At 41.7% G+C, this 23,551-nt stretch overlaps 1 protein-coding gene across 8 annotated transcripts in view; it reads right to left on the reverse strand.

Moving 5' to 3' along the window:
* LOC139277623 (nuclear receptor coactivator 3-like) overlaps positions 1–23,551 on the reverse strand; it is a 210,518-nt gene that overhangs the window by 32,383 nt on the left and 154,584 nt on the right. For 7 of the 8 annotated variants that reach the window (XM_070896338.1, XM_070896341.1, XM_070896337.1 and 4 more), the window contains 9 exons: positions 19,987–20,094; positions 16,730–16,902; positions 14,002–14,102; positions 13,550–13,724; positions 10,412–10,600; positions 7,249–7,353; positions 5,522–5,662; positions 3,446–3,593; positions 885–2,199 (listed from right to left, as the gene is read on the reverse strand). In XM_070896338.1, the coding sequence (XP_070752439.1) occupies positions 885–2,199; positions 3,446–3,593; positions 5,522–5,662; positions 7,249–7,353; positions 10,412–10,600; positions 13,550–13,724; positions 14,002–14,102; positions 16,730–16,902; positions 19,987–20,075 (2,436 nt within the window). In that variant the 5' untranslated portion in view covers positions 20,076–20,094. Of the gene's footprint in view, positions 1–884; positions 2,200–3,445; positions 3,594–5,521; positions 5,663–7,248; positions 7,354–10,411; positions 10,601–13,549; positions 13,725–14,001; positions 14,103–16,729; positions 16,903–19,986; positions 20,095–23,551 lie in introns of those variants that run through there. The other variant, XM_070896342.1, reaches the window with a different exon arrangement.

Raw genomic sequence — 23,551 nt, forward strand, 5'->3', positions numbered from 1 at the left:
GCAGGGAATCAGCAAGGTTCTGCTCCTGCACGATATCCAGTAATCCTGCTAAAAAGTCTATGTGCGACTTTAGATAAGAAGACTGGATTCGGTGGTGATGTTCTCCCAACAACTGAACAGTCTGCCAACACTCATTCTCTTCTGGTCAAGGTACTGGATAGCAGCCTCACCCAAAAAAACATTCCTCAGCAAGAGTCAGCACCTTCAGGTGATGAAGGCAGAAAATTGGGGAAAAGAAATAAAACATGAAGAAACTCTCAAAAAATTATTTCACTTAACGTACGACTTTATCAAGGTGACACTTTTGTGTAGTGAGCAGTAGTGATCATTTAATGAAATTACTGTGCTGATCACAAACATACTAAATACTGCAATCGGAACCTGGAATATATGATGCACCCTGCAACATATTCCCAGGCATTTTTAAAGAATAATTTATCAGATTGTGACATATCACACAATGAGATTATAATGAAGAAACACTATTGGGAGATAGGGAGATCCCTACTTCTACCATTCTCTGGGAAAAAAGGTCAGTTTCCCTATAGTAATAGGCCTGTTTAAGAGTACAAGGAATGCTGAATTAATCCCACTTCCCAAGGCTGATTCTCGAATCTATTTTGCTGTATCAGAACAGCAAGATGGAGGCACACTGAAAGGAAAGGTGATGGGAGGAGGGGAGCCAATACAGCCCATTTGTCAGAAATCTTATGTGCACACTTCTACCGCATGGATTCTGAGAGCATTTGTACATCCAATGCCAAGCTACTTATAACCCAATGAGTAATCTATTTCTATTAATAAAACACACATAGGCTATAAAACATGCAACTCCATGTCTCACACATTCTTTCAAGTAATAAAATTCAATATTTTTCTCTTACGTGGTCAGCTGGTTCAGTCTTGATGCGCACTTCATCTTTTACCTGTATTGAACCTGACATCTTTGCTGCATTACAAGGATCCATTTTGTCCATTCCTTCAATTTTAGGCTTAATATCCTTTAAAGTGAGTTCTTTTGGATCATCTTTATCCAACAGGTATCGCAGTAGTGCATTATTTTCCTTCTTCTTCGGGCTCATCTGTTCTTGTTTGATCACAGCGTCTCCCACTGGCGTCATGCTGCCTGAATCCTGACAGGACTCTTTGCCCGTAGCCTCTGCAGTAAGCTTGGCTACTTCAGCAGGAGAGTTGCCATTCTTCAGCAGCTTGTGCAAAATTTTGTGTTTCTCTTGTAAAGAAGAGCCATGCAATGCAGTTGCAGCAGAATTGCCACCAGCTGTAGCCGAGGTGGAGGAGACCCCTGTTGCACTTGCGATGCCTGCAGCAGAGTCCTTAATACTAGAATCCAAGTTGCAGTTTGTTAACGATGTTAGCCCCATGTCATCCGAGGGGGAGGTCAGCAACTGCAAAAGTTTGGTGTGGTTTTTGTTCTCATGGAATCTTCTCTGGCCCTCTATGTTGTCACTGCTACCAAAAAGGTTCAGATTTCCTTCCTTAATGTTCTTCTGCTCACTGTGAGCATCTCTGCTTTCTGGTCGACCCACTGTACTCTCTACTTGGTTGTGCTCCCCAAAAAGGCCAGGAGAATCTTTCAGATCCATGCTACCCATCTTTGACTGCTGGATCAAGCTCACATTTGGGGAAGTCTCCATTTTTTGACCAGGCGATGATAGTGATGACAGGAGTGAAACTCCTAATCCTTCACTAATGGCTTGAAGTGCATTAAGGGAACTACTCGAGAAGGTGCTGCTTCCTGTGCTGTTTATATGTCCCACCGGCGACTGCATGCCACCCGTCGAAGAATATTGGCTGGGTCCCATTCGTGGACTTACCCGGTGCCTCGGTGAAAGCATCAGATTCTGCTGGGTTGTGTTCACCCCAGGGCTACTGTGTGGGGGACTGTTCATGGTGAGTGCATAGCTGTTCCCCTGTAAGCTCGGTGCCTGCATACCAGACCCGTGGTTCATTGCACCAGCAGACCCACTTCCTGCACCAAACCTTCCCATTTGCCCCATAGAACTGGGGTCATTCATGCTATTTCCACCATAGGTCATATTGTTTTGCACTGGCATTCCCTGTCCTGCTGCCCCTGATGGCATGCTCATATTGCCCGAAGAGTTTGTGCTTGCTGTGGCAAGTGTCTTCATCATTTCTTGCCCCATGTTGGTTTGGTTCAATCTGCAACCATTCTGTTCCCTATAAATAGAAGAAAATTATCAGCAATTAGACTTTCCTTTTCTCTGAAGGAAAAAGAATTGCAGTTTTTACAATTATAGTAATTTATTCAATGCAAAACACATCATAATTCCACATTTTAGACATTGCTGTCAGTAAAACGCTGGGCATGCTTACCCCATTGCCTCACCCAAGGTCTCCCTACTCCCTTCAGCTCTATCAATATCTATGACTTTCAATCCCCTCAAAGGTGCCACAATCCAAAATTAACATGACGCTTACAGTTACTGGCTTAGTGAACAGACTGAAATCTAGTGTAGCAACCATCAACTTAGTTGAAGCTTTTATAGTAGAATTTTTAACAGCTGTAAAGCACAAATCACTATGTGCCATACAGTGTTGGCTCTCCCTCAAAGTAAAATGACTTGCAACTCAGAATGGGCAAATGTAAAAAATAATGTACACTAGCATAATCTGGATTAGCACAAATACAAAACTTTACTCAGCTCTTTTGGAACCTCAGTAACCGGGGCCCGATTTCCAGAAAACTCAAAATATTCTCAAGTGAAGACAAAGGCAGAAGCCCACAATGTACCAAATAGTTTCAAAAATAAAGTGACGCAAATCATGAACTGCTGTGTTGCAGAACTGGTCTTACTGTACTGCTTTGCTCCTTGAATGACAAAATCTGCAACAACCTTGCAGATCTAACTGGTCTGCACCTGCACAAACTCTGCAGTGGCAGTAATGGAACATATTCCTTATTGCAGGATCACAAAAATAGACTGAATTTTGATCCCAAGTAGGATTGCCAAATGATAAACTGATATTGGATACAAGCAAAATTCAAAATGGTGTAGGTGCAATAACCATGGTGAGCTAGGACATGACTTCCCACACCACAAGCCCTGGGCCTCAGTTAGGCCTTCGATGGAGGTAATGAGTTTAGACAAGAAGTGAGGGAACGCAGAAAGCAAAGTCAATCTGTGCAAATCTCAAAAGCCATCTGCCGATCTGCTAAAGAGTGGAATTCACACAGACATGGCAGTTCTTAAAAATAGTGCGTCGTGGGGATACAAAAAAAAGTAGAAAGACAATAGATTACATAGTGTGCCTTTGTGCAGCTACCTCTTGTTCGAATATATGGAACAGCTGATGGGCAGCTACATGACGAGCATTGTATAAAAGCTGCACTGCTAAGATATTGCAACGAAACAAAGATTTGTTTTCTATAAAATAATTGAGAGATCTCAGCACATTCCTGTACCTCTGCAGCAGGTGTGTAGAGCCAAAGCCGAGGGACTCATTGGACGCTGGGTTGCGTAAAAGCTTGGTCTTGGTTTGTGCAGTAACTATAGTGCCATCCGACAAGGAGAATCGGTAAAGGGGACTCTCGGCTTGGCCTTGCATCAAGGCTAAATAGGAGGGGAAAAAAGTATGTTACTATGCAAACAAGCCGATACCATCAATGAAAGTTTAGAGAACATAACCTACTGAGTCAATATGCCAATTACATTAAGTAACAGTAGAGCTGGTAATGCAATAGGACTTTCCAAAATCCTTACACACAATTTGCTATTACATATTTTGCATTGCATTGAGAAAACATTCGTTGAAAGAACAACAACTTGCATTTATATAGCACCTTTAACGTAGTGAAACGTATTACGAGATAAAAATTTGACACCGACGGTAGAAATTAGTGCAGGTGACCAAAAGCTTGGTCAAAGAGGTATGTTTTAAGAAGTGTCTTGAAGAAGGAGAAAAGAGGTACAGGGGTGGAGGGGTTTAGGAGGGAGTTCCAGAACAGAAGGCACGGCCACCGATGGTTGAGTGATTATAATCAGCGATGCTCTAGAGGACAGAATTAGAGGAGTGCAGACATCTCTGGGGGGGAGGGGGTGGGTGGTGCAGTTGTGGGGCTGGAGGAGATTACAGAGATAGGGAGGGGCAAGGCCATGGAGAAGTTTGAAAATAAGGATGAGAATTTTGAAATAAAGAATAAGACTAAGGGAGTAGACAAAATACAACCACATATACCAGGGCTACAGGGAGAGGATAAACTACCTTGAAATTGGGAAGCAACAGCCATCTGCTTGGTTTGTCTACTACTTATAGTTTATCATTACTTTTGTTTTAAAAAAATTACCCAAAAAGTAGCACACTCTGAAATGGTTGGACTTGATGGCCTTTGATGTACTCTAAGGAGAGGTGAAGAATTAGGTGAGCTCATTGTGCCAGTCACGACCTACTATATACAAATCTAAGCAACCTGCTGAGACATAGGAAGAGTTGGAACATACAGCAGCAATCCACGCACTCCCATCATGTTGGCTCAGTCAAAAAAGTGTGGCTTGGGGCGAGGGAGAGGAAGGGAACTGACACTGATTAATTAAGCAACTATAATAAATAGTTGAATGGGCAAGCCCCGATAACCAGAATGATTTTGCTACATGCCAGCGAAAGCTTGAAAGAGGTTATGAGTGTATCTTGCTCCTGTGCACCCTTTAACATTTCAGATCCAGTTATCTAAAAATTGATCAGTGGGTGAGTAGTTTGTGAAGCTATAGGGGCCAAAATTGTCCCTTTGCTCAGTGCCAGTTAGCGCCGTCGGCCAGCGATAACGCAGCGCTAATGAGGAGGCGAGGAGATCGACACAAGGAGATTTGCCCCCATTCGCCGATTAGTGCACCACTGTAGCGCACGCACGGCGATGACATCACTGTGTGCGCTGACCCCTTTGCGCCACTCGGGGGAATTTGCCTCTCGGCACCACGAGGTGCGATGCCAACAACAGCTTCGCGGTGCGGTGGTTGTGGCGCGCCGGCCGTCCTTAAAGGGGAGGTGGGAGCTCTTGGGTGCAAGGCCGCTGGCCCGTACGACACCCTCGCTGGTGGCCCAGTGAGCGCCACTAAAGAAACTGCAGAGTTCGCAGCGGCCCTCCCCTTTAAAGAGGGAGGAATGTTGTGAGGGGTCAGCGCGATGCGGCACGTCTTCGCCGCGCTGTCATCGCTGTGCTATTGAGCATAGGGCCTGGCGAGCGCGCTCTGTTGCAAAAAAGTTGTTGCGCTCAGAGACCAAATCCGCGCCGATAACAACAAAAAATGAATTTGAATTTTGTGCTGCAAACCCAGCACAGGGCAAATTCTGCCCCATAGTGTCTTTAGCTATACGGATGTATTTGATTTTACTAAACCTGTTGTGAGGACTTGTTCTGTTCTTACACCCCACATCACTCACCAATCTAAATTCTACTTAGAAATACCAGTATGTATGCAACTATTCCTCATAATTCATCAATTACTGCTGATTTCTAGGCCAATGCCATTTTGAAGCAGTTCACCTTCGTGGTAATGTCTTTTCAGTGACCACGGCTGTCCATCATTATGGTGAAAGAACCTCTGAATGCATCTTCTTACAAGATCTTCCCAGCCTGGCTTCATCGAGGCACGCAGGGAACTCGGATCTATTGAAGTAATCTTGCCTGAAAATGGGAAAGAAGAGGAAAGGAACTTTATGTACTCTCAGCTCAACTGTTAAAACAGAAAAGAATAAAAGTAAGTCAGGGATTGTGACAAGAATTCGCATTTATATAGTGCGTTTAGCCTCGGAATTGGGTCTAATACAGAGCTAACCAAAATTCTGGAAATTGCTAACACCTTTCAACCATCAATAAGTTGGCTGAAGTGGTCAGACAATTTTATTTCATATTCAAAGAGATTGATAAAGATTGACCTGGTGGTTTGAATTATGTGGTCAGATCAATAATGGTATCTACATCATCAACTTGGACTTTTAAGTCTTTTATGCAAATAAATGTCCCAAAGTTGTATATTGGGATGGGGGTGTGTCCTGAGCAGAAAGAAGTGAAATTAGGAAAAATGACAGAAGGCACTGTCAAAGAGATAAGTTTTGAGAATGCTTTTGAAAGTGGAGCGAAAGGTAATGAGGTAGATGGGTTTAGAAACAGAATTTCAGAGTGTGGGTGAAGTAGCTGAAAGTTCTGCAAACAATATTAGAGTGGAAGAGGGTGAGGGCTAACACACAGCAGAACACAGTTTGAAAATAAGTGTTGTTTGCAGCAACATGAGGTTGGGGCTTGAAGAGGCAGACCTTGGAGGAATTTAAAAACTACGACAAGAATTTGAAAGTCAATGTACTGGGGGTCAAGAAGCCAAAGGAACTTGGCGAAAATGAGGTGACAGGCATGACGGATTAGTATGGGCCGGGACACTTGTGGCAGGATTCTGGATGTGTGGAAGAATTCAGTAGGCTGTCCAATGCACTGAGCACTGCACCATGTCAAGCCTAAAGCTGCCAAAAGCATAGCTGAGGGTGGTGGGGAAGAGGTTGGGATGTAGTTGGGTAATATTGTAAAGGTGAAAGCAGGCAGTCTTGGCGATGAACTGCAGGTGGGGTTTGAAATTCAGCTCATGGTAGAACAGAACACCAACACTGTGCAGTGAGAGGTTTGGCTTAAATCTTTAAGCTGAGAAAGGGGATGAAATTGATGCCTCAAATGCTTAATCTTAAATCCTGAGCCTCAGTTGGCTAAAAAATATACCCTTGGCACTTGATTTCATCCGATCAATGGTCAGTTTTGGAAGATGTGGGTCCCACCTCCAAAGTGAATGCTTGGGATTCAGAGACTCAAAACAAGTAGTTTGAACACTGAAAATATTCAGAAAACTTACTATAAGGCCAGAAATAAAGTTTAAAAAAGTGAAAATATAAGAGTAAATGGGGAGTGGAGGGGGGGAAATGTGAACCAAGTATTTAGAACATATTTATAAACTGTTTCAATGCTATTTTATGTGCAGAGGATTAAACATAGTTGCAAAACGATCACTAAAAACCGTGTTTTAATGATGCAGTACACAAGGTGATATTTTTAAATGGCCAGCATAGGGAGCGAGGAATTTCCCGTTGCTCCCAGCTGTCAAAGCTTTAAAATAATGGCTTTAAAATAAATAAAGCATTTTTACACAACTAATTTAATGGTACATGAATTAAATTAGAAATTTTACAGCTTGAGTAGACCTTTTAAATTAATCAGGGTGGAGTGCTCACCTGTCATGTCATGTCTTGTGACAAAGCTTTCAGGACTGGAGGGAAACTGGGATCTCTCCACTGGTGTAATCCGTCTTGCTACACAAATCATACAGGACTGCAGATCTGAAACAGCAAAACCAGACTTTTCAGTTCCAAGTTAGAAGGCTTAGCTCATTTTATAGAAACAAACAAAATTATTTATTACAATAGACAATATTTCACACTATTTATTTGCCTGATACACCACAGCTACAGGTTTCAACACAATGAAAAACGGCAGCTCACCCCATCACCCCAATGAGATAGCAAACTAGTACGGCTGGTATAATAAAACAAATTTAGTGGAAAAATTGACTCATTGCAATGAGCATGAATCTGGATGAAAAACTAGGCCAACCCAATCCACATTCAAACGTTTTTGGCATCACAAAGAGTTACGGAAACTTCCAGGTTTCACCCTTGGTCTGTGCCAAATTATCTTATCTCATCCCAGCCAGGGCAGCTCTGGTAGTATTGCAGTTGGTGTCAGCATCACCAGACTTGGGGAAAGGGGGAAAGAAATCGGGTGGGAGGAGGGGCAGAAGTCTGGGATGTTGCGTGTACATGAGCACCGCTGTGATGTGCTCCCTGACGAACTAGCCCACAAGCTCACTGCCTGCGATCACACACAAAAATGGTCACTATGAGGTGGTGCTGGAGACTGCCGATACCTGTGGAACCATATCTTCGCATCAGGCACTGCTGGCAGAAATTGTTCCCTTCCTCATCACAGACTGCTTTCTTTGAAACGCTGACTAACCTATTGTGTATTCCCAGCATTTTGTGTTTTATTCTTAAGTCTTCCAGTTTTTCCTATTCACCTCTCTCTATTTTTATTAGTTTAGTGGTGAAAATGTTAATTTTGTCAATTTATTGATCTTTGCAGATTTTTAAGTATCACTTTAGGACATTTCATTTAATCTGGAATAAAATGCTGTAATTAGAACTGTCCGTCTAGATGGATAGTGGAGCACTAATGATGGCCAATTTGATTAAAGATTGCAGCTAATTCAAATTCAGCCACAGTAAACAATTAGCAAACAATAGCCTGAAAGATCGAAGGAAACTGGTGTAGTAATATTTCAGATGCGAGTTTTCTAGCTAAAATTCGGCACTATACTACTGTTACACCAAAAAGTACAAGGAAATTCCTGGCCATTATGCTGCATGTGATGTTTCAAAGAGTGCAAGAATAAAATTACGGGAACCAAGGAACCATAAAAGTGTGCATTAAAAGTGTATACAGGTGCAACGTCGAGAATCCGGAACCCTTGGGACCGAGGGGTTTCGGATTCTGGGCTTTCGATTGTCTTTCTGCCATCACGAATCCGGAAATACCAAAGCCCAGGTTTGGGTCAGGAGTGGGGGGGGGGGGAGAGGGGGTGTCCCCGCTGAGGAGCTGTTTGGGCCGGCTGGTCCGCCAAGGAGGCGGTGTTCGGGTGGGTGGGCGGGCAGGCGAGGAGACCCCGAGGTAAGGCAGTGGCGACGAGCAGGGGCGAGGCCCAGAGGTCGGACAGCGTCGGCAGTTCCGGATTCCGGAACGTTTTACGGATTCCAGATGACCCTGCCACCAATCCGGAACATTCGGATTCTCGACGCTGCATCTGTATTGCCTTGCACCATCATCCCTTTTGTCGTTTAATCTCTCCTATGTTCCTACATTCCTGCCTTCCGCCCCATCATAGACATCCCCTTTTGTTCTTTCCTCTCCTCCTTTCCCAGTCTCTGTACTTGCATAAAACCTGTTGGGTTTTTAACTTTTTCCAGTTCTGATGAAAGGTCATTGACCTGAAACGTTAACTTTGTTTCTCTCTCCTCAGGTGCTGCCTGACAGGCTGAGCATTTCCAGCGTTGTGTGTCTATTTCAGATTTACAGCATTCGCAGTATTTTGCTTTTGCATTAAATACAACAGTTATAAAGCATCCTGATTCGGAAATGGATCTGGGGTAAAATTGTGTAGATAAATCTATGAATTCATCAGCCAAGTGCTTGGCTGTAGAACAAAAAAAAGTATATAAAAGTTACTTGGATGCATTTGCAGTGAATGACAGCACAAATCAAAAGTTGGTATTGTTGATGAAGCATGGTTTAGTCCCCATCTCAAGTACTGCATATTACCTAATCATAGGGACAAGATTATTGCTTCAAAATGTGCAAAAGCAAGCAACTAAAATGATTCTGGATTTCAGAAATCAAAGTTATAAGCAAAGGTTAAGGAAGTTGGGCTTGTCCTCATGGAAAAGAAAAAAAAAACAGATGACCTAATTAAAGCTTTTAATATTATGAAAATTGAAGCATCACTGAGTATTTACAGCACAGAAACAGGCCATTCTGCCCAACAGGCCATGCCGGTGTTTATTCTCCACACAAGCCTCCTCCCACCCCTCTTCATCTAACCCCAACAACTTCCTTCTATTCTTTTCTCCCTCATGTGCTTATCTAGTTTTCCAATAAATACATCTATGCTATTCATTTCAACTATTCAATGTGATACTGAGTTCCATATTCTAACCACTCTCTGGGTAAAGAGGTTTCTCCTGAACTCCCTATTGGATTTATTAGTGACTAATATTTATGGCCCTTGGTTCCGGTCGCTACGTCAACCCTGTCAAACCATTTTATAACCTTGAAGCCCTCTATCAGGTCACCCCTCAGTTTTCTCTTTTCTCTAGAAAAGAGCCCCAGCCTGTTCAATCTTTCCTGATGGGTATAATCTCTCAGTTCTGATACCACCCTATTAAATCATATTTGCTCCTTCTCCAGTGCCTCCATATCATTTTTATAATACAGATGAGAACTGTGCACAGTACTCCAAGTGTGGTCTAACCAAGGTTCCAAACAAGTTTAACATAACTTCTCTGCTTTTAAATTCTATCCCTCCAGAAATGAACCTCAGTGCTGTGTTTGCAGATCCATTTAAATTGTTTAAGAACATTTTCCAGTTTCTGACCATAGGAAATGTAACTTTAAAAAACTTGCTCTAGAGAGCAACTCAGTAACTTTACCCCATCTCCCTTTCGTGTTACAACACTTGATACGAAGAACATTACAGCTAATTTACTAAGTGACCCACTTTAATAGAAACAAATCACTTCAGCTTTTAAATAGAAGTCTTATTGGTTTAGTATATTAGAGGCTTACCTTCACCCTCTTCAGTCATAGCCTTTGGCTGAGAAAGTGCAAAGCACTGCATGGTTTCATATTTCTGACGTGGCTCGTGGTTTCCATTTGACTCGTCCAAAGAATCATATGGCATCTGAACTAACATGCGACAGTTGAACGTATGGCTCTTCTGTCTCTGCGTCTCGTTTGCCCATGAAACCCCATTCACTGAGAAAACATGAACACAGATCATAAACAATAATACGGTAATCTTTATGGTGAACTAATCTGACGTACAATCTGTAAAATCTGGACATGTAGGCATTGGCAGCATCACGATACATTTGCAAAGCTGCCAGTAGGCTAAAGATTCAAAGGGGTTAATCATCTCACTGGAATGTCTTTAGGCTGCTCCAAAACCTGGCTGCACCTCGTCCTGCCAATAAGCTTAGCACACTTCTCAGGGATCCCAGACCATGAGCAGTCATTTCTCATACACTAAACATTTTGTTACTGCATTTCTTTGGAGGTTTCCCTGAAATGTGTGTAACTGAGAATCCAATAAAAGTATAGAAGCAATCAATTGTAAAATGCTTTTTCTCCAATGTGTGTAAATATAAAGAAAACTCAATCGGAAACAAAGAAACTGTGCAGTATATAAACGTTAGTAGTATATTCAATATTTTTAACACTCTGCTTTGGTGTCATTTAGTGTTGGGATATCATAACTGCTTTTCATAATTCATCGTCGCTAGGTCAAAATCCTGGAACTTCCTCCCTAACAGCACTGTGGGAGCACACGTACTGCAGTGGTTCAAAAAGGTGGCTCACCACCACCTTCTCAAGAGGCAATTAGGGATGGGCAATAAATGCCGGCCTTGCCAGCGATGTCCACCTCCCATGAACGAAGAATAAAAAATGTTTTTTTTTTAAAAAACAAACATACTTTTTATCCATTCTTATTTCCTCAGGTGGCAGTCTTTCCCACTTAAAAAGTATTAGTATTCATTGCAGCACCAAGGGAACATGAGGAGGAATAATTCATTACTGTAGAGAATCAGCAAGTTTGAAATTGGAATGTCCAGATAGAGCAGTCGCTTTTGTATGCGGAGGCTAAACTACCTTACAATTGGTAATCCAACATTCTTCTTCCATCCCGTCCCCCCAAGCCCATGAACTTGTGTATATAAATTACCTTTACCATAGTAGTACAAAATATTAGGGGCGAGCAACCGTCGGACTTAATTCTCAATGTTGAGATCAAATGGAACCCAGGCATTCATCATCTTGACCATCCAATCAGTTAATATTGCCAGCTAAATGCATGCAAGTTAGTGTATCAAGAGAAATGTAAGCTTTGATATTAGCCCAGCCCCCCACCCACCCCCCCCCCCCCCCCACACAACCCCCAAAGATGGGCAGGAAAGGGCTGGGATAAAAATAAAATTAAAATCAGGGGATGTGACCCCCAACAAGATTTAAATTCAACAGCTGCCAGCCAGGTTTCCCAGGGCTCAGGAAATCCAGCAGCGAAACGGCACCAGCAGGCAAGTGCTTTTTAGAGCATTGCTTGTGGGCCACGAGGAGCAGGAGTGCTCCCACCACCCCTGAAGGAAGCCTTTGGCTTCCCTTCTGCGAATGTGGCCTTTCCTCGTTGCCACGATCGGCAACCCCAATCTGCCCCACCCGCCGTTCACCAAACTCCGATCTCAAGCTTCCTGCCAGGCTCTGACCCCCACCCCCCTCACTCCAGCCCTGATCTCTCCCTCCTGATTGCTGGGCATCATATACATCTGAGTGACAGTGTTTTTTTTTAATGCAGGAAATCATGACTGAAATAGGTCGGCATAACCTTATTTCAACTGAAAATCTAAATCCTAGGTAAGCGTTAATTGACACACAAAATGTGTTATGTGCCTTTTATGAACCTGGAGACCATTAGCTGTTTATCAAAAAAGCTTTCTGCCAAAGGAAAGCATATGGTGTGTCTCCGTGAGCAAGCTTGAAAGTCCCAGGAAGCAGTAACTGTGAATTAAAATTGCTGAATGCCATGCCCCAATGGGTTGTAGTCATATCTTTGACACAAATGTATCTCTCACTGACAACTACAATTATAGACTATTACAGTGAAAGCTTTAAGATGCTAGTAAGGTATCGATTACTGAAGGAAATAAATCTTGCCTTTACTTAGGCTAGTTCCCTCAAAAGTTCAAGCAGTCAAACGGAATCTCTGAGAACCACTGCCTCAGTGTTCTCCTGCCTCAGACCGTGTCCACAAGGAATGCAACGGGGTCAAATGATGCTCACTTAAAGTCCAAGAATCAGCTTTTCATTATTGCCAGTAATGGTCACTCTGACAACAGTCAGCTCTTACTTGGATTTTGTGAATGATCTTGACTATCATAGGAAATAGAAGGAAGATTGAGGAGGGACCATCTAATGCTCTTGCTTAACTGTCTCAACACCTGTAATAAAATTCCAGCCACTAGTTCCTCTGGAATACTGTCGTTTCTATCTCACGGTAACTTAATTTGTTGAAGGTCTGAGTTGACTCGCGTTTGGTTTGTGTACCTTTCTATGGTGGTGTTGGCTGTCTGAGTCTCACTGGTTTGTTGTGGACCGTTTTTCTGAAGAAAATAAGCACTCACATTTATCCGTTTATCTGCCAAACAGCTTGGTTGGACGAATAGCCTTTCGATCCATGCTTCAAGAAGATGGGTGCCCCCATGCGGTACCAAACCGAAGCATAAGATGGTGGACAGGGGTAGGGAATCGCAGCCGGAACTACACACTTAACTTCCTCAACCACAATTTTAAGGCATCAGCTGACACTTACTGATAGCCGGTGCCTCAACAATCAAAGTGCAATTGTAACAGACTCATTAAAGACTGTACCATGCTACCATCACCTATAGGACGCATAATTAACATTGAGTTGAAACCGTGCCTCCTCCAAAGAGATGGGAATGTTGAGCTGCAGCATCATCAAATATTCCGATAATAGTGAGACTCAGCTGGAACGAAGTACCTATTTCGAACACTGCCCAAAGAAGTCAGTCCCCAGATCCTTGAGGAGGGGCCACTGTGAAATATTACACGGTCACGCGCGCGCGCGCGCGCACGCACACACAGAGGCGCACGCACCAGAATGCGGTAATTTTAAAATACTTTTCCTACCTGTAGATTTTGGCAGATTTCGAAGAAATTCATCACGGTCCTCTTGGTGAAGGATAGTATACACACTAGTGTTCATGAGCTCCTCCTGTTTGTACTGAAGGTACTGGGTAACGTTTTCAGACACGAACACAATGTTTCCATCTCGATTGACCACAAACAGAAAGCCATCCAAGGCCTACAAACCACAAAGAAAACCATGTCTCGCTGTGTAAAATGTCTGTAGGAATATTTATCAGAATTCACCACAGGCCTTACTTCAGAGCAGTAAGTGAAGATGTATATTTTAAAAGATACATGTCCAGTAATATTCATAGAATTAAAAAAAAAACTTTTCTTCCTGAAGTCTACTGGGAGAATTAAACTGTCCAGCACTGAAAGGCTCTCCCACCTCAAAAGAAGAAGTGCTTACATGCATAAACATGAAAATAATCTATTGTGCATTTGAGGCTTACCTTAAGCAAGAGTGGCCCCAATGAATCCTTGTCAATGACTCCTTGCCCTGTTGAAGATACATCTGCTTTCTGCACATCATCTTCATTTGAAGATGCTTTTCCTGTGAAGAAAAACAATCATCTCTGATGAAACAGCAACAAAAAAAAAAACAAATATAAAGAATGTGCTTAAGTTTCACTGCCACACCAATGTCTATAGTTTCTAAAGTATTTTTTGGGGTCACATTTTTAAATTTAGAGTTGTAAACTGAGCTCTTGAATATAGGTCAGGAAAAGAAAGCAGTAAAAAGCATCACACTTCGATCACAAGTGCACTACACCAGCTTCTGAGCTTAACAATCTTAACAGCTTAACAATCTTAACTTTACGAAGTTCAACAACAAGTCACTTTTAACAGAGCAGAAAATCCCAATGTGCTTCACACATAGGCATAACGAAAGGAAGGACACCGAGACAAGAAGGGAAAGATTAAGGGACCAATTTTCCCCAACCCCTTTTTTCAGCGCACTTACCTTAAATGCGCCGAATTTGCGCGCTGGAAACGGCGCCGAAAAAAAAAGGGGCCCCATCCTGCCCACTCTCCAGTGTCCCAGCGTGGCGTAGCTAATGAAGTGGGGGGGGGGGCGGAGCAACAGGCCAGCGCAGAAAGCACTGCCGGCAGCTGCGCGCATGCGCAGTGAAGTCTGCGCGCATGCTCCTGCCCTCCCAGCGTGTCCTGCGGGCTGTGAGCAGGACCCCGATGCTCGCAGCCCCTATAGCCGGTCGAAGGGGCGCCCCGATCTTCGCTGCACCCTATCCCCAGCCGAGTGGCCTCCCGCACCGGCCGGCCGGCCCCGCTGAGTTCCCGGGCCGAGGTGGGACTTCAGTTTTATTTTTTTATTTATTGACGGTTGTGCTTGAGGTTTTGATTTGGGGGGGGGGGGGGGGGGCGGGGCTGGGGCACTTTAAAAAAAAAAAAACTTGATTCTGACATAAAAAGGTAGGACTTCGAGTTTTTTAAAATTTGTTATTGATTGATTGCCTATTACTTTTTGTGTTTGTATTGTGCTCGGTAAGTCTTGGAGCTTTAAATATACTAACCTGCGACAAATATTTAACTGCTTGCAAGGTTTTTCAGAGCTGGCCACATACGCTGACCTAAGTCGATTTGGAGTAAGTTTTAGCTGGCCAAAGTGGCATAAATGGCCAAAACTGGCGTAATAGTCTGGAAACGCCCCCTTTTGAAAAAAAAATGAACTAAAAAAAAAATCGTACTTAACTGACTTACTCTGGAGCAATTTATTTTGGGGGGGGGAAATGGCATTTTTTAAAACTTACGGCAGAAAAAAACAACTTACTCCAAAAAAATTGATGCAAGTCATGGCTGAAATTGGGCCCCAAGAGTGGTGACCAAAAAAGATGGTATTTCAGAAAGTTTATAAAAGGAGAGGGGTTGGAGATGTTTAGGGAGGGAATTCCAGAAAATAGGACCAGGCAACTGAAGACCAGTGCTGGAGCGAGTGGGTGAAGGGGAAACATGCTCAAATAGCTGGAGTCAAGAGTAATGGAGAGTTCAGGAGACGATATAGGGTTGGAGAAAATTGCAGAGATACGGTGGAGCATTTGAAGACAAGGACAAGGAACATGCTGACTTTGGTCATTGCTTACAATATATTTTTGGAAACCAGAGGATGAGTAAGGATCATTAAACATTATATTAAAATGATTTATTTTTCAAAAATCTAGGTCTTCTGGTATTTTACAGGTTCTATTTTTAGTATAAATACACTAATGGGAGAAAATCAGGGACAAGATTGAATCCCAAAAACCCTGATAAATTGGAGATGATCAGTAAAATCTACTAGATTTTTTTTAGTGACAGGTAAATAAAATTCAGTATGTTATCTCAGAAGTCACAAAAAAAGTATAGAATACAGGGCTAAATATTCCACCCACTGATTATGAATGGACAAAAAGAACTGATTCCAATAGAGTTTAGCACCTAACATTTGAACATTTTTCTGCCAGGCTAACACGTATGGTCCATCTTGCTCCAATAATTCTACTGAAATTAATTTGTGGAACTTTGTACAAATGTCCAAAATACAGCACATCATATTAGAACAAGGCTTCAATCTCTTTGCCCTGGGATCACACTGGCATTTTTGGCAACTTAAAATGAAGCAATTACAATATAATTCTTGAAAGGGAATGGGGAAAAATCCACTAGGCTGAAGAATCAGAAGTCATTTTCATATGTTGCTCAGCATCCCAGAGGGGCTTAGTTAAACAACTGCTCTAGGACCTCCATTTAGCTTTGTTCCAGCCACTTCTAAATCAAAGCCTTTGCTGACCTGCAATTAATGGCTAAAAAGGAGAGGAATCTGATTTTAAGCAGAGGGAGCATAAAGACAATTGCAGTGGGAAGAGTTCTTCTGAGGCTAATATAGGCAAAGTTATGGGAATGGTGGGGGATTTATTGAAGCATTTTAGTGCCTGACATAAGGCTCCAATTATTTTTCTGTCTCCAATTAACGATTCAGTCCTAACTTCGAAGACACTGCACTTCAAAGACAATTCATGCAAAGTTCACAACTTTATTTATTGAATGTATAATGTGCCTTTAATGTAGTAAAATATCCTAACATGCATCATAGGGGCGGTAGCATACAAAATTTGCCAGTGGCTCAGTCCATTGGATATTTTCCACAGTAAAACTTTGTGGCAGGATTATAATGTACTACATTACCTTGCTCCTTTATCTGACGAATCTGCCTCACAGTTTCTTTCAAGATTGCACATTTATCAGGTTTGACATTGAAGTTGTCAATGTCACTAAGGTTGGCGGAGATCAGTTCAGCCAGCTCCTCAATGTATTTGCTCTCTTGCTCACGACGGCGCTTTTCAATGCTGCAGTTCACACTGTCAAACACAAGTTATACAGGACGGTGAACACTCCAATAATCACTACCAACAAATAAGCTCATAACAGTCTAGTCCCTGCCAGAATACAATATCAATTTTGTATCATCACAATCTGCATATTCTGCAATTCATTTTTGCCACAAAATTCAGTAACTTCTACTTAATAGTAACAAGACTGAACAGAAAGTCAATCAGAGCAAAATGCTGCAAGCTGTGTAGCCTCTAACTTAGTTATCAACGAGCATAATCAAGAACAATCAATTTGGTACACCAAGACAGGACTTGCAATGTTCCTGAAAACTGAACACAGCAGCTGGGTGTGCTCACAACTCAAACAATTAACTATAAGTGATCAAGTGCAGCATAGTGAAAGGATTTGAACTTCAGATCATGCCAATATTGATCTACTTAATTAGTTCGCTGATGAATAAGAGGTATTGGCTAGCCGCTTCTGAGCTCCTGATTCCACGTTATGCTTTCTGTGGCACATTCAAATGACTGCCAGGATATTTCACTGCAAGTTCGCAACGGAAAAACTGTGAAATGCCGTAATTTACAGCCTATGCCTCCAATCACACCTTCCAGGAAATTCTGGCCAATATTTTTATGAGATATATAAAGAAAAAAAAAGTATGAGCGCAGTACTGCAGATCTTCCCACAGGTGGCAGCGCATTAATGACTTTAACAGGATACACGCCTATGACTTTAAGCAGATTCACAAGAAGGGAGAACCTTAAACTTAAAATCTCCAGCTCCTCAGACATCTTTGATGCAATTCAAAACAATACATTGTTTTTGCCAAGACCTAGCTCTGGGCAGATTCGCGAAGGTAAGAGCACTTATACTGCAGGGCAAGTTCCACCAAATACATGCATACGGCAGTTGTAGTTTTTTTTTAGATCCTGCACCTGCGTTACTTGTATGAAAATTCACAGGGCAGCTGAGTCAATCAGTATTTTGGGGAGTGGAGAAATTCAGATCAAGAGTCCACAACCAGCTTATACTCCTGCCAATCCAGTATTGTCATGGGACCGAGCCTGGAGAGGTATGGTTTATATCAGTGATGATTCCCAAGAAATCATCTGACAATTGATTGTGCCAAACTAGTTTCAGAACAAATTGAGCTATTTACGATTATGAACAAGGTACAAACTCTCACTCTGAATGTGAATATAGTAAGAATCACTAGCGACAAAGATTTGGCCCTGGGGAATGTGTCTAAATAGCCATGTTTCAGAAGAAAGAAAGCGACTGTTCCTGGAATAGATGAGTAAAATGGAAATGTTTACTGCATGGCACTTAAACACAACAATTCCATTTCACAAAACATTGCTAATGGATAGATGTAGAGAAATCCATTTATATTTTTTCAGGACAAATCAAAGTCTTCTGCAACACGTTTAGAAAAGTCTGCAGAATTGCAACATGTTAATTTTATTTCCCAGTATTATTTCAGAGACTTGTATACCTTGCTGTACCAATCGGAGATTCAGTATTTTGCCAGAAAACCCAGAAATGCCTAATCTCTCATAAATGCAAAAACAGTTTTCAACTCCACTTCCAAGCCCATGCCAACTAAATATAGTGGCCTGGAGTTTCCACCAGGTTGCGCTGTTTTTTTTCCAATACAATTTGCCTGAAAACAGCAAAAGATCGAGTGATGTCAAGCACAAGTTACCTCCAGCGCAAATCAAGTTTCCACGATCTTTTGTGCGACATATGGCCACGCCCACAAATCTGGCTACATCCCCAGATTGAATTGATCACCTTTTGGAGTTTCCGTTAATTGTGCCCATTTGCGGACCATCAAGTAGCCTCTTAAAATTAAGCTGCATTTTTTTTTTAAAGGCACAAGGACATTAATAGACATGTTTTAAAAGCTTTAAAAACAATTTTTAAATTTACTAAGTAACTGACTACACCAATGTAACTAGTAAATGGTTCTGTATAGTTGATTTAAAGTCATTTTCAGTTATTTAAAATCAGGTTACTCACTGGTGGTGGACTAGACACTGATTAAAATGCTTATTTTTGTGATCAAGCAATTTTCATATGTATTAAAAATATTGCACCAAGTACCACTCAAACATATCAAGGAATGTTTGAATGCAATTTTTTTTTTAAATTACATTCTAAAATGCTGCCCAATTGCCCTGGTTCATGGAAGATTTTACATCCAGCAATATTTAAATAAGTCTGAGTAGAAACTTAAGCAAGAAAAAAAAAACATTGTAAAACCAATGCAATTCCGTGAGCAATTTGCGCCTGGATCGCCGATTGTGCCCAAAGTGGAAACTCTCACTCCATTTTTTTCAAGGAGGTCAAACAATCCAAGGTGAACTCAGTCACTTACATCAGTCACAGGTGGCATTCAGCATCATCTCTATAAAGATGCTTAGACTAAAAAGATGTACAAACACAAGTTGGCAACCAACTGCATCCAACTGACAATGAAAAACGGAGAACTATTGCCTAATTCCTGAAGTGAACAGCCATTTCTATAATAAAAACATTCTTTCACCTCTATCCAACATATTCAAACTAATTACCTTATGAATTGAACTAAGAAGTAGGTCTACCAAAGCGCATCATTTACCACTTGTTACGCATAGTTAGTCCAATGGTGTAAATTCAGGGTCTACTGAGCGTTTGAGGCATAGTGAAGTTCTCACAGGTTTGTACTAGCGGGCTAGAATATATATCTTTAAATTCCTCATGAGATGCATTCCTAATCTACGGCCTGGGGTAACCAAAGATCTACTTTCCCAAAGCGGGAAATATAAAAAGGAGAGAAAAATAAAATTCTTTCTCCAAACTGCCCCATTCACAACACTGCAGTAGAGCCGCAAATGGGGTGCCTGGTGCCTATATCAGATTTCTTCCGAGACTCTCTGCAGAAGGCTACAAATATTGAAATCATTATTTTGGAAAAATTGGTTGCGGTGTTGGGCAGTGGGCCTGGGGGGGGGGCGTGCGGGGGGGGGTGGAGGGGAAAGAAAATTGACTTTTTGCTCCCAGAATTACAGCCTTTTAAACCGGATCAACCTTAGAAGATACCATAACTGTAGCTCCTTACATACCTCGATCCCTGAGCATCAAAGGAAGAAAGCTTTCGTTTCCTTGAATCAGAATTCACCGGATCCAATGCGTTTTCTCCAGGTCCACTCATCTTAAACACATATCAGCGACTGTGAAACAAAACTGAAGAGATAAGGACTCAACTCAAATACTATCCCTCTTTGGAAGAGGTCACTGATCAGAAGAATCTTTCTTATCCAGTAACAAATTAACAAGTTTTAAAAAAAATCATTCCAAACACACACACCAATAGCTTTATACGTCAGATCATGCAAGTACTAGAACAGTGGAATATCTAATGTACCAATATGATTAGTTTTAATCAAAAACTAAGCATGCCAAGCGTAATCATGGCCACAAAGTGACTAGGGCTTGTGCTTTCACATTGTGCCACCTCTGTAGAGGCATTAAGTGCGTCATTTTCCATTTGTCCTGCACGTGACCCTCATTTCCTTTCAATTTTGAAAGAAATAGTTGGTTGACATTAAAGATGACAGTTACTTTGTTCCAGTTCTCATCCAATTTGCATAAACAACTCTGACAGATGATAGAAGAAATGTGCATTTTAAGCTATCTGATTTCATACTGGAACTAATCACACCTCACCGAGGAATGTGTGTGAATGCATATGTACAAAGAATGCAAAAATCCATACAGATCTCAGCCTGTGCTGGTTGCATTGGGATTCTGGCTGCAGTTAAATGTGGCCTGAATTCATGGTCAGGGTTCAACCGGACACCAATGGATACAGGGAGACTCCCAAGGGGAAAAGATTTCATTCCGTGTTCCTTCAGGAGTCAATTACAAAAAATTAGCAGTGTAATGCCAAAATCACTTCACACCATTACGAAACATAGTGTTGATGCACCCTCAGAAAATACTCATTAATAAGGAGCCTCTGAAGACACGACAGTAAGTGCAAACGTCATAATAATCTTCACTATTCCAAGGTTGCCAATAGTCCCAATTTACAGAATGTGTTTAAAATATTACAATTCAGGTGGGGAAGTTGAACGTAATTTTCCATGTTTAAATTGCCTACATAAATCATGAACTCTAAAACAAATTCCACAACAGAGGAGTAGGGGGTGAATCTCCAGAGTTGGCAACATTTGGTATAAAGCCATGCACCTGTTAGTGAATTGGATGAGCATGGGCTATGCCATGCCAAGGTATACCCTCCCCAAAATGAGCCTTGTGCAAGATTCTAGCTGGGGTGGCACAACGGTTGACCTCACTAAAGCCAGACCTCTGATTCTGCAAGTGACTGCAGTTCCTCATCAATATTCTGCATCAATCCAAAAAGTCTGCTTTGAATGCAGCCAGCACAGCTTTACAAACACTTCTCCTTCTGAAGCTATTGTCTCAACAATGTTATCATCGTGACACAGAAGTTCACGGCAATAAGTACCCATCTGGTGCCAAAACAGGATTTGACTTTATGGGCTAGAATTTCCCTAATCTGTTTTTCTGGCACCCTCACCAGGGGTGTGGCGCTTTTGTCCGCCTCCAAGCGCGCCGAAAAAAGACGTCCGTATTCTGGTCATTACCCAGCCTCTCCTCGGTCGTGGCACAGCGTGGCCCAATGGATTGGGGGCGGAGCTAGGTCCCAGCGCTGAAAACAGTGCCGGGACCTCTGCACATGCGCACTAGAGTCTGCGCGCATGTGCAGTAGCTCCTGGCAGGCCGTTTCTGCAAATGCCCGCTGCAGGCTGTGTGGGAGGGGCTCGAAGCACGCCATCCCTAGCCCTGGCCGAATGGGCTCCCTCATCGGCGACCCACTGCGTTCCCTAAGGTAGGACTTCTATTTTTTATTTGTTATTTACTGATTGCTTATTAATTTGGTCTTGGTGCTTTAGGTGCGGGATTCCTTCTATTTTATTTGTTAATTAATTGCTTATTACTTTTTGTGCTTTGTTTGGTGTTTGGCGGTGCTTTAAATGTAGTTACTTGCGCCGATTCCTTAACTGTAAGTAAGGTCTTTCTGTGCAGACAAAAGTGGACACATACGCTGCCCTAAGTTAGTTTAGTATAACTTTTTTCTGGCCAAATTGGCATAAATGGTGTATGTGGCTGGGAACGCCCCCTTTTGGAAAAAAAACTGACCTAACAAAAAACCTAACTAACTCACTTACACTGGCGCAAATTAAATGGCCATATTTGCAACTAAAAAGATACACCAGAAAAATCAAGTTACACCAAAAAAAACGGTGCAACTCACGGGGAAATTTGGGCCCTTTAAGAAACCAGTGTTTGTGCTGTGCCACAGTCTATCTTTATTTCCAGCAAACACCAAGGTCAGTTTAACGAGTCAGCATCAGCTCTCAATACAGTCTCCAGCACCACATTACACAAAAAGATATAAAAATATATTTAAAATAAAATATATTACATCCAAAGTTCTTTTAAAAACACTGCAAGAGCACTCATTATTCTTTTTATAGGCAGCAAGTACTGCATTAACCAGATTTTCATCAAATTTTAATGACTGTTTGTCAGTTAGAGTAATTTTTTCTTATTTGCTGGAAACAGTTGTTTTCCCCCCATTTTGCTGCTTAGTTGACTGGGAGGGAACCCGACGATGGTTAAGCAGAACTTCCTGTAAACAAGGGCCGGAAGTTGAAGTTTTTTATTCCCTGCAACACTCGCAGATTCGTTCAACTAAACCAACTGAAACAAAACAAAAGAACGTTCAAATCTCACATCCAGTTTAAAATAATTTGGCGAGCACGTTTAGATTCATTACCAAATTAGATTTTTCTGGATCATAGATATATAAACTTTTTTTAAACAAATGGTGTTTGTACAGTAAAGGAAAATGGTTAGTGCAGTAATTTTCATTGTCTTACACACCATCCTGTGCATGTGTGACAAAGGCATATTGAAAAATTAGACCCAAACAAACATAGACCCATTAGCTTCATATAGAAACTGGGTAAAACAATGGAAACTATACTGCGGTGTAAGTTGGAGGCATACCTGTGCAGCAACAGCTTAATAAGTAACTAGGGTGTTTGTATAATAATAGTTTAATAAGTAACAGCATGAAGTTAGGAGGAAAAGTTCTTGCTCGATAGACCTCCTCAGCTTCTTTGAGAATGTTACAAGTAACAGAGATTTCAGAAGGGGCTATAAAGCCATTTATTTCAGCTTCAAGAAAACTTTTAATAAATTCTTATATCAAAGACTACATGGGGATTCAAAGTAGAATTATGCGACTGGATAAGAACTCTGATCATTAAAATAGGAAAGCATATAGTGAGGCATACCATCAGGCCAGGGGAGATGTGATAATGTGGAGTATTACAGAGGTCAGTGCTTGGACCTTTGATATTTCTTATTTACATAGAGTGAAGCAACCGATTGAAAGCACATTACTTGTGCAACCCATATTAAAATGGGGCGTACAATAAGAACCATGAAAGCAGTTATGATTTTGTAGAAAGATTTAAACATGTTTTGCAATGATACCAATAAATGGGAAATAAAAATTTAATATTGACAAATGTGAAGTGCAGGTAATACATATATTGGAAGAATAGGCAACGACTGTATACAATGAAGGAA

This window comes from Pristiophorus japonicus, chromosome 12 (genome assembly GCF_044704955.1).
Source record: "Pristiophorus japonicus isolate sPriJap1 chromosome 12, sPriJap1.hap1, whole genome shotgun sequence".
Taxonomy (NCBI): Eukaryota; Metazoa; Chordata; class Chondrichthyes; family Pristiophoridae; genus Pristiophorus; species Pristiophorus japonicus.